The sequence below is a fragment of the Hibiscus syriacus genome, unplaced genomic scaffold (assembly GCF_006381635.1).
Source record: "Hibiscus syriacus cultivar Baekdansim isolate YM2019G1 unplaced genomic scaffold, ASM638163v2 tig00111440_pilon, whole genome shotgun sequence".
Classification (NCBI taxonomy): Eukaryota; Viridiplantae; Streptophyta; class Magnoliopsida; order Malvales; family Malvaceae; genus Hibiscus; species Hibiscus syriacus.
The window spans coordinates 1,053,498-1,065,589 of NW_024063094.1; the positions used below are offsets into that span (position 1 = coordinate 1,053,498).

Below are 12,092 nucleotides of genomic sequence, written 5' to 3' on the forward strand. Positions count from 1 at the left end.
AGAATTTTTCCTCGAAATTCACCCAAGTCGTATAATCGTAGAAATAAAACTTTCCTCAATTATACAATATCTCCATGTAGCTTTTACAAGATTACGATTCATCTACTAGACTTTAACATACTGTTTATGCACATATCTCTTATTTGTCAAAATTCAGAATCTAAGCATAATTCTCCTCGTAGAACCAAACTTACCTTAATTACCAATCCTTAATCAGATTATCACTTACTTACTTTCAGTGCAATATGCAAACATAAATGTTTTCTTTTATACGAGTAGCATTACCTAGAGACTTGCACTTTTCCTAAGTATTCGAACATTTTCTTTAGTCTCATACAGGTGAGGTACAAAACTCATCACTTATTGGGATTCAAACTCATAAAATTGGAGCAAAAATAATTTCCAAAACTTATTCAATTCAGTACATCAGTGCAGAATTTTAGGGGGAGGACACCTTGTTAATGCTTGGACCAACTACCTTGCTCTTCAATCCACTTGAGTAGTAATTCTTAATATCGAAACTTCACTTATAAGGTTTGACTACGAGCTTACCATCACAAAACGTTTGGGGAGTAACAAAACTCAAATTCACAGAAATCATGTCAAAATTCTCGAACGAAAAATCTCCCACATTACTTGCGGAGAAATCAGGTCAAATTCATTTATAAATTAGTAATAAAATGTAGAAATTAAATACTAGAATCTAATTGTTTAATTCTGAATTTGATAAAGATTTTGTAAAATGTTGATCATGACTTAATTTATAAAATTTCAAAATTAAAAGACTTACAAAGTAATTTATTACAATAAACGGCCTACCAAAGCTTTTAGCGAGTTTGTCTGTAGAAGCAACTAGAAGAAGAATAAGCAGCATTGGTGAATTTGGTGATAAAGATGAGATTTTCGAAAAGGATAAATCTAGAAGAAGAATAAGCAGCTTTTATATTTGAATTTAGCAATTTCTTTTATTAATTCAATTTTTTATTCATATTAATATTTAAATTAACTTTTTTAATTTTTTTTTAAAGAGCTAAATAAAAGTTGACGTCATATAATTTAATTATAAAAATACCAATAAATTAGTTTACCTTTTTTAAAATAAAATTTACAACAAATATTTAAAATGAATGGTGCTATAATTATGGTTTTTAATGGTGACAATTATGACTAATTAGCACAATGATGGGAGGTGAATATTAAATAAACAAATAAAATGTCATAGGCTTTGGAGCTACCAAACTTTATGGTTGTGATGAAAGACTATATAACCTAAAAAATAGAGGGGTCTCACTAAAAGGTAATTTGGTCCCCCAATAAACAAATTGCAAATGCTTTAATTAATTAATTTGTTTTGAGCCACATGCCCTTGTTCAAACTAAAGTAAAATATTGACCCGATTTTTGTTTTTAAATTTAAATAGTAACGTATATCTTATTAATTTTTTTTATCATATAATACTCTATTTAAACACTATAATTGTACTTGAAGACCGAAGTTGAAACTGAAAAACGAGTTTTAAATTTTAAGATTTGATTTCGAGCATAATAATCTATGAAATTGAACTCATTGAATGGTCTCAAGGAGTATTATTCTTTTTTGAGATCTTAAAGTTTAAATAATTATGTAGGCAAGATATACTTACATTGTCAATTACTATAAAAAATTTAAAACGAATATTACATTGTGATCAACTCTGTTTAAAAAAACAATCTATGAACTTCAACACATTCTTGCTAAATGTAGTTGAAAACCACAATTTGAATTGATAATAGATTTTTATATTTCCCAATTTTCAAGCAAGTTGTTTCTAAACTATTTTACATTGGTTGCTCTCATCACTGACAACATTGTAGATTCAAACCATTAACTGGTATAACGATTAAAAGGTCCAATTCTTTTATTATTCCATGTACTTTACCTAAGTTGTGAATTTAGTCCATGTATTCCATTTTAGTCATTTTTTAAACCTTGTACAAAATTTGAAACTTTAGCCTTGATCTCAACAATTGTTATTGTTATTCTTCAAAGCTCTAAGAAACAAGCTACCGAGAACCATCAAATAGCATCAGCTAGTAAATCATTTGGCTCTGAAGAAACTTAAAAGTCTCTTAGCAAATCAATCATGCAATTCAAAGCCTTACTGTTCATTACACTATCCGATGTTCAGGAAGAATAATCTATAGTTATGTTACTTCAAAGAACAAAAATGTCGATTAACGCACAATTGAAGGCAAATATATTAGGTTCAAACGTAAGCCAAACGAAATGGCATCCGATCAATAAAAATAACTTCAACATAGTTCACCCAAAAACTGGAACATGATAGTCACCGCCAAAAGAGTTTTCCTTCCTAAGCTTAGAGACGAGACTAGTTTTAAAAGGCTAACCAACTACTGCTGTCGAACTTCGGTTTTCTTCTTCTGCCAAAGCCTGTCGAGAGCACTGTCAGCATCACCCTGCAATGTTGAACAAAATCAATCAGCAGCTGAATAGGATATAACAAGATATCTCAATAAAGAACCAAGGGAATCAATACAACATGCTCGTGCGGAATCTAAGAACAACTTCCTATATGCATCAATCAGGACCCTGTTCCAATAAGCATACAACCAAACATATATGGTAGCATAGTCTCTTCCATGTCTTGAAACATTTATGCAGTTCAAGCGATTAAATTTTATCGGAAACATTCTTAAAGCCAATGTTCTCTCCAAATGAACACGAAGAGTGAAATGAGGTAGTAAAATAACCTTACAATACCTCTTGAATATCTCGGGTGTTAACATGAAAATGCAACCACAAACATACCATTAACAAAGCAAGATACTCGGATTACAACTTTTACCAGGATTTGAAGATAAACACAAGTACATGACATAAATGTATGAGAATGCACTCGAACCATAAACCATCACAGAAATATAATGAACACCGATGAACATATGTAGTAGCATATTGTCCCTTCCATGTCTTGAAACATGAACTTCAACTACCCTGTCCTTAAGCAGTTCCAGCAATTATATTTTGATAGAAAACATTCTTCAAATGAACATGAAGAGTGAAATGACTACCACCATACCATTAAAACATATCTAAAATATTTCGGGTGTCAACATGAAAATGCATCCACAAACATACAATTAACTAAACAAGATACTCAGATTACATTTTTACCAGGATGTGAAGATAAACACGAGTGTATGAAATATGAGAATGCGATCGAACCATAAACCATCACAGAAATATAATGAACACCAATGAACATTACAGCATCCTCAACAATCAGCAGGACAGAGTAGAAAAACAAAACGAACCTGGGCACGGACAAATCCACAAAGAGCAAAAGTGGAGAATGTGCCAGTGTATCTGCCAAGCTCATCCAAATGTCCAACGTTGATTTGAACGGAAGCATGATCCTTCGAGGTGATGAGCCTGTTGGTGGCGGAACTGCAACAATAACAACATATATATAACTTCCATTGTAAACAACATAATGAAAAACAAAACATTATCGAACATGATGGGGCGAACGAGGTACCATTTCCTGGGAATGTATAGATCCATGTTTTGACCTTCTTCGTTCTGCATCTTTGCGGATTGATTGATCGAACGAACAAAAAACTCAAATCACCTAATTTGAAACCAGTTTATGTTCATCAAAAAGCGAGTAACAAAAAACGAAAATCTAACTGGATTTTAACTTCAATCCCTTAAACATAAAAATGCTAATTCAAACACTGAAATGACTCAAACAAACATGTAGTAAGAACTCAAATCCAGATTTAATCTTGATTTTATTTAAAAAAAACGAAATTCAAGAGAGGAGAGGCGCACCTGGAAGAGAGAGAAGGGCGGCACTTGCTTTTAGGTAGGTTATTTGTTTGCGCGCTTTATATGTTGAAGGGAGAAACCCTAATTCTTTTTATTTATTTATTTTTTCTGATAATTATTTGGAAAAATACCGAGGTTAAAAACGATGGGTTGAACTTAGCACGGGCTAGGGCAAACAGATTTATTTCAACATTGGCCCAATGTGGGGGAAACCCTAAATACTTTTCCCGCCAAACCCAAGTCAGAATTCGCTCTCTTTCCGAGTCTCGACTCAAGTTCACCGCAGAGTCTGCATTTTCAAATTTCTCATACAGTCAAACTCGCAGTTTAAAGAAAAAAATAGAGGCGATGGAGCTGAGTCTAAGCGACAACGCTCTCAAAACCTTTAGTCGTTTGATCACGTGCCTCGCACGTGTAGGAAACGAGCTCGACTTCAAAGCTTCTTCTTCTCAGGTACTACTTCCTACTTCCGAATTTAATCTGTTTAATTCAACTGTTTCATTCGCAAGTAATTGGAGTTAAGTGATTTCTTAATTAGATTAAGCATTAGAATTAAGGTTTTGAAGGAGCTTAAGTTCTGATTTACAGACTGTTTGACGATTAGGGAAGTGAACTGAAATCATAGGCTATCGAAGTTTTTCGTGATTGGATTCAGATATAGTTTGATTCGTTCTTTATGCAAAAGATTTACAAAAAAGAAAGAAAGATAGATCAAAGTGGTTTCAAATGACGTTTTGTTTTCAGTTGCTGTACGGCGAAGTAGTGAAAAGGATATATTCAGTCTTGTTTGTAAGATATTTCTCGGCAGCCAAACAGAATATTATAATACATAGTCTATATTTCGGGATTTTCATCCATATTTTTCCCGCAAATTGACTGACTGAAACCTTGGCAATATTTGCAGCTTGCACTTCATACACTCAATTCTTCAAGTTCAACCTACCAATCTGTTACGTTTTAGCCAAACTTCTTTGATGTATATAGAATTTCCGGTACTCAAGTGCAGTGCAGTGTGCTTTTGAAGGTATAATTTTGTTTTTCACTGCTTCTATAAACATTTTTTTTGACGGATCGTGTAAGGTAGTGTAACAACCCGAAAATTTCAAAATAATATTTAATTGGGAATTGAGGTTTTAATTGTGAAAATTGGTAGATTTTTGGGTATTAAATTAGAAGTTTTTAAAACTTGAAGTTTGTTTTAGAGTTAAAGAAAATTCAGGGATCAAACCCTAAATTTACTCTAAAATGTTAGGTATGGGTTGTTATATACGTGAATTGGTTTCTGAAAAATCAGAAACCAATTCCTCCCAAATTCCCTCTCCCAACCTCAACTTCCGACGACGATCCCGACGCCGTTTGAATTCCGATCGTTATTTTAAAACTATCATCGTGTTCATCATCGAGCGAGGAATAAATCCTTCAATTTAATTGAAGCGAAACGTTGCCAAACGTCGTGAATTTCGAGTCAAAACATCGACGTTTTTTTTAGCCTAATCGCCTAGAAAATCTTAAATTCATCGCCGATCGTTGCTCCGTTTACGACACCTCCCGCACCATCGTGTTCCTTGTGTCGTTTCGAGTCCGCCGGTGTTATCCTCGATCTCCGTTGACGGCGGCGCGTGGGGAGGTGGATCAATCAAAGATTCGGCCGAGTCAAAATCGAGCTCTCCGTCGTTCAAAAATTTGAACCGATATTTGTAAGTATCTCGAAATCGCTCAAAATAATTTTTAGAAATTTTTCCGTGATTTTTAGAGCCCCGGAAGACGTCGCACGCGCCACACGCGCTGTCGCAGTCGAGTGAACGCTGGAAACCGGTTTAATCGGTTTGGACCGATTTGACCGGTCATTACCCGTTGACCCGACCCGTTGACCCGACCGGACCGTTGACCGTTGACCGGTGCTATTCTGAGAATTAATTCAATTTTGATGTTATTCTGAGAATTAATTCAAAATGGGTGATATTTTGGTAATTTTTTGGGAAAAAGTGATATTTTAAGAATTAATTCAAAATTGGTGCTATTTTGGTAATTAATTCAAAAAGGGTGCTATTTTGGTAATTATTAAAAAAAAGTGTTATTTGTGTAAAATGTTTGATAATTTGTTGACCTCTTTTGACCAGAACTTTGACCGGCTTTGACCGGTTATTAAACGATCGTTAATCTTTTTCAAAAATACCTATCCTGACAGTTTTCGACGTCCCGAATCCGTTTATGGGGTCCGTTTCGCTAAATTCAAACTCGAAAGTCTCCAAATCGTCAGTCAAACCCGTTGACTTTAATTTGGACCAAGAATTCGAAATTTCGGAAGGTCATACTTTATGTTTTTCGACGTCCTGAATTTGATTCCGAAGTCCGTTTTGCCAAATTCTGAATCGAGCTTGTGAACCCAAAAAGGCTTAGTATTTTAGTATTTTGATTATTTATTTGAGATATGGTTAAGGAATTGATTAAATAAGATATTTTATGAAGGTACTCGTGTTTCACCTGAGCAAGGATCAATTAAGTCCGGTGTTATCCGTTCGTCAGATCAGTCCAAACCGCGTAATACAAGAATTACCCGTAGGTTTTCGTATATTATTTAAGTAAAGATTAAGATTATTTTTATTAGAATTCCAATATGGATTTTTCCAATTCGTAGGATCTAGCGCTGCAGCAGAGCGTGATCGACAGACCCAGTAATAGGCTTCCCTATCTGATTTCTCAAACTGTTACAGGTGTGTTTCCTAACAGTATTATATTACTGATTTAAATAATTTATCTGAATACCGAGTATTTGATATTTGATTTACTGTATATTTTGATATAATTTCTGAATTAAGGTATTTCATATCGATTTCTGAGATCTGCTTATCTGATATCTGAATTATTAATTTGAATTCTGATTTCCGTATTTCTGCATATGGTTTCTAAGTATGAAATATTTGTTATGTTTTAAGTGATTAATCATTGTTTTCAATTGAATACATTCATTGTCATTTGGGGGTATTGTTGAAGGAAGATTATCTGCAGACTTCTCAGCTTTGTGCTCAGGGTCTAAATGGCATGTGCGGTTGGGTGTATGGTTCTGGGGAACCTACACAACTATGATGTGAACGGATGGGGGTAGTGTTCATGTTTAAAAAAAAATAAAAACATGTTGCATAAACCGATTTCATTGAAAGATTTTATCTGTATGTTTTTCTTATATACTGTATGGAGCACACTGAGCTTTTTAGCTCATTCTGTAGTTTTTACCCTTTTTCAGATAGTAGCAGACCATAAGCTAGCAGATTTGGCATCAGGGGAAATCAACTACTTATTTTGTACGAACATATATTTCTATATGTTTTTCAGTTATGTTTGGTGACATTTATTTGCTATAATTTTAGACATATCTGTATTATTAATATTTTGTTCTATATTATATTTAATGTTCTATAAGTTATATATATATATATATGTATAAAACTCTGAATGGGATATGTGACCACTTAGGTTTGAGTCTATCTTACAGACTGGGTCTGGGGGGTTACAGGTAGAATATCAAGTGACTTTGTATTTTTAGGCTGTTTGCTCTGTTTTTAGGACACCTATTGCAAGTATTGATAACTTGACTGTGAAATTGGCTGGTCCTGATGCGCCGAAAATACAGTGGGCCTTGGCATGCCATAGCAGTAAAGTGCTTATTTGATTTTCTGCTGCATTTTTCTTCCATCTTCGAATACGGGATCGGGAATGAGATGAAAGGTTTCTCATGTATGTATATACTCTATTCAATTTGCTATAATTCTGAGTATGGAAGCTTTCACCATTCTATGCAGTTAGTTTTAGCATTGGAATGCAATCAATTTATTGTGTTTTACATGTACCTTTGTGTATACAAGTTCAATTTTATGCTTACTAATCCAGTCACAAAGCCAAAATAAGTACTTGAAATCGGATTCGTTCTGGGAAGATTTGAAAATCTAGTTTTTTTGCTTATTGTGGCATTTATGAGAACTCGGGAACGGCCACACGGAAGAGTCCTCTAACGTTATATTGTACATAAATGGATTTATTTTGGTTTTAAACATTTTCTTCTTATATGCTTGGCAGGTATGAAAAAATCATATTGGATTACCTGCAATGCTGAACCTGACATACAACACTTGTCTCTTGATAGAAGAAGATTTCCAAGTAACTTGGTAGTTAGGCCTCGTGATCTAAATCGATTGCTGGCTAATTTTCAATAATCACTTCAGGAAATTACCATCATTGCAACAGAGCCGATGTCCTTACCTTCTGATGCTGCAAATGAAATAGGTGGAAAAGCTGTTGAGCTTAGAAGTTATATAGATCCAACTAAAGGTACCCAACTATTTTGTTTTTTTTTTCTTTTCTATTTCACCTGAAAATGGAATTTATTATTTCATTTATCTGTGCAGAGAATGATTCCTCATTGCACACTCAACTCTGGATAGATCCTTCAGAAGAGTTTGTGCAGTATACTCACACTGGAGATCCTGTAGATGTTACTTTTAGTATGAAGGAATTAAAGGTATCGAATCTTGATCCAGAGAGTAGATTTTGCAGCAACTTCATTATCTTTGGTTCATAAATCCAACTTAAACGTGGTAATCTTTATTCTACGGTCGATCCTTGACGTAAACATGAGTTGTTGCAAATGTTTTTGCACTATGTTATCTGAAAAGGAAAACTGAAACGCAGGCATTCCTGACTTTTTGTGAAGGCTGCGAGGTTGACGTACACTTGTTTCTTGACAAAGCTGGCGAGTATGATATTCTTCTAGTAATTTTTGTTCTCCATGCATTTGATGAACATTAGAAATCTGTTTTTTGAAACTCATAGGACAATTTATTTTTGAATTGTTAAATATTTCACATCGTCAAGTGATTATGACATAACATTTGTGATTCAGATTGGTAGTTTTGTTGTGCGGCGAGGAAACCTAAGGCAAATTTGTGGCGGGTTTGAATCTAAAATGTTACCATGTCTATTATAAACAGTTACACCATTCGTAAAAAATTTCGATTGCAACCGAGAATATTACATTACGCGGGTTTTAACCAAAAATGCTTCAATGTCTAGTCTAAAAAGTTAAACAATTGGTAATAATTTTGGTTACAACAGAGAATGTTACATGAGTTTATTGACGGTAACTTTTTATGTTGCAACCAGAGTAGTTATGTAATTTATATGATTTGTTATGGAGAACATAATATTTTTGGTTTCAATCTAAAATGTTACCCAGTTTACACTAAAGAGTTACACTTGGTATATTTTTCGGTTACAATCGACTTCAACCATTTATTAACTTTATATTAACCGGTTGTGTTTTAGACTCCCTGATTCAGATAGGCCTTATCTTATATCAAGTCTGTGTCATCTGTTTTTGCTGCATCTCTGCTTCTAATACCAACTGTTTGCTATAAAATAGCTATCTGAATCAAATAAACTATTGTTAGGATTGTAGAAACTTAACCGAGAAAGAGTGCGAAAAATTTAACCAATTGTTCAAATGGGGACAATGCAAAGTGCATTAATACGCAAATAAATCCTTGCTTTTATTGGTCTTGCCCACTTGCTAATGTACTATTATCACATTAAGCAAGAATATGTGTTTGATCTTGAATAGATGTTTATTCGGTAACAGGCCGATTTTATTGGCACCAAAGTTTGGTCTGGATAATGGCTCTGTCTCAAACTTTGATGCTGCATTTGTACTTGCAACCATGCTTACATCACAGCTACATGAAGGCAATCCCTCTGAACCTGTACAAGCAGCTACAACTGTACATAACCAAGCAGGAACTGAAGCACAACAAGAGAAGTTCAGGGCAAATGTTTCTGAGCATACATCTGATCACACCAGAATATGGTCTGACCTCTCAGGTAACTAAATATTCACCATCGAGATTTTGATGCCTTGCTCTTGCAAAACCTCATGCGTTAAGATCATTCACAGGAAGTGCAGCAAGAGGCGGTAATGGGGTTGAAGGAAGGCCGGTTCAAATACAGCAGAACTTAAATGTTAGTGAACAGAGGGATATTCAAAGGATTAGCATAATGCAGATTACAAAAGATGCTACGATTAGAGAGAATGTTCCTGCTGCTCCTATTTCGTATCCTGAATATTGCTGTTAACATTCTGAATCTCTTTTTAAGCCTAGTTGCTAAGTCCTGTTATTTGCGAATTCAGGCTTGTATTTTACCTGAGTTTTCTTAACTGTCTGCAGTACCGGCGGCCAAGTTGAAAAGGACCACAAGGCGGGTGCACAAGGTTAATCAGAAGATTAGTTACTTGTACTCTAATGTTTTAATCACTTCTGCAATAATTGGAAAAGCTCCCACCCCCGTTTGTTGTGCTTCAGATAGGAGCCAGGTTAATGTGTATGGGTTGTCACAACGTCATCCGAGTAATTGGGTCAATGCAAATGAGGAGGATGGGGATGATGAGAACGAACTCTGCGTTCAGTCGACACCGCCATATTACGAATAACAGTAACATCAGTTAATGACATGTCTCTTCCTCTTATTGATAGGCGTTGCCTGTTTGATTTCTGTCTCTTTTTTTAGCCATATCCTTCTTTCTGATTGGTAGCTCAGTTAATGACATGACACTCAGCTTTCGTGCTTGAACTAATTTTGGTAGCTCTACCTTTGGTATCATTTAACATGGAAGGATCTATAATATTTGATTGTTTATAGGTTTGCAGGGTGTGAAACGAATCACAACTCACAAGCTTCGTGCTCGTATAAAAAGCTTGTTGGTAAGTCAAATATTTGGTGACATGGATTCCTTTGGTTTGGTAGTCCTTTTTTTTTGTGGTCATTGTATTAAGGGTATGTTCTTCGTGGTTTTTGAAAAGTGCGGTCACTCGGAATAACTGTCATGCTTTCGTTGCTTTTACTTGGATTGCCTATATCATGTCCATTAAACAACTTTCTCGGCTTCTCCTGAAAAGCTGACGGTACAGACTTCTTTAGAAATCCCACCATTGGGAAATGCTTGAATGTTTCTCAAGTTTTTTGCTACTAATACTTGGAGTGGTTATTCAATTCAGTACGAGTAGGTTGGTGAATTTTTTTCATTATAAATGTTATATATATTTATTTTTGATTTTTTTAAAAAATATATACAAAAGGAGCCCAAGAAGTGATTATAGTTGTGATCTGAATTCGAACGTTATTATTTCTAAAGCGTGCTAGTATTTTCAAGCAACAAAAAAGACGTATTCTAATATGTTTGGCATAATTGGGTAAACATCTTTTAGTTTTACACTGATTTAGGATCTTTGGATGAATGAAAATCGATAGTTGAGATTAACAGTAGGAAATGAGAAGATATTCACTAGAAAAAAATAAGTTAATCTGAGTTATTTATTTTCATTTATCCAACAGTTTTAAAATTGTGTAAAATCAAAAGAGTTTAAAACAATGTAAGTGGATCTTAACTATAGTGAGATATGAGTATACAATGTAAAATTAAATAGTTTTACACAGTTAGATCTTTAGATGAGTGAAAATATATGATTGATATTAACATAAGAAAGGATAATATATTCACTGGAAAAAAATATAATCTCAATTGTCTATTATCACTCATCTAATTGTCTTAAATTTTTGTAGAACTAAAAAAGAAGTTATATTGTATAAATGGATCTATTGAATTGATAATTTTTTGTTATCAATTTATTAAAGATTAAATGAATTAATTGCAAAAAAAATGTTTCTGCTATGATCTATTTTAAATTGAGGATAGTGTTAAATTGATTTTTTTATAAAAATTTTATATTAATTTTTTAATTATGGTTTTTATTTTAAATTAATTTAAAATATTCTATATTAATTTTCATAATTTGTATGATTTTTATTTTGTCTATTTTGTTAATGTATCATTAATTTGATTCCATTAGACTTTTTTATTTTTTTGGCGATCCGGATTTAGACATCATTGTCTTTAAGGTTTATTAGAATTTATTCAATAAAATTTAGCAAATATTATAATAGAATCATAATGCATGTATCTTGTAAACGTAATTGCTTGAACTAAAATCATAGAGACTATTTGATGGGTTTAATATATATATATAAAAGATTTAGTTTAATATTTATACAATTTAGTATACACGACATATACAATTGTTTAAGATTTGGAGCACCGAATTGAGGATTTTGCATTTTCTGGGTACTGATTCCAGGATCTTGGAAATCTAAAGATAGGGTCCAGAAGATTCAGTTTTAAAAAAATGTAATAAACAGAAAAATATTGGTTTTATTAG

General features: G+C 33.5%; 1 protein-coding gene and 1 pseudogene across 1 annotated transcript; one reads left to right on the plus strand and one right to left on the minus strand.

The window, feature by feature from the left end:
- Positions 1-2,192: 2,192 nt before the first annotated feature.
- LOC120163271 (40S ribosomal protein S21-like) lies at positions 2,193-3,939 on the minus strand. The gene is made up of 4 exons (XM_039173240.1): positions 3,835-3,939; positions 3,539-3,631; positions 3,315-3,447; positions 2,193-2,456 (listed from the first exon to the last, which is right to left on the minus strand). Exons 2-4 carry the CDS (start codon positions 3,586-3,588, stop codon positions 2,391-2,393), a joined length of 249 nt encoding a protein of 82 aa, XP_039029171.1. The 5' UTR covers positions 3,589-3,631; positions 3,835-3,939; the 3' UTR covers positions 2,193-2,390.
- A 126-nt stretch (positions 3,940-4,065) lies between these two features.
- LOC120163272 lies at positions 4,066-10,366 on the plus strand (annotated as a pseudogene).
- Positions 10,367-12,092: the final 1,726 nt, after the last annotated feature.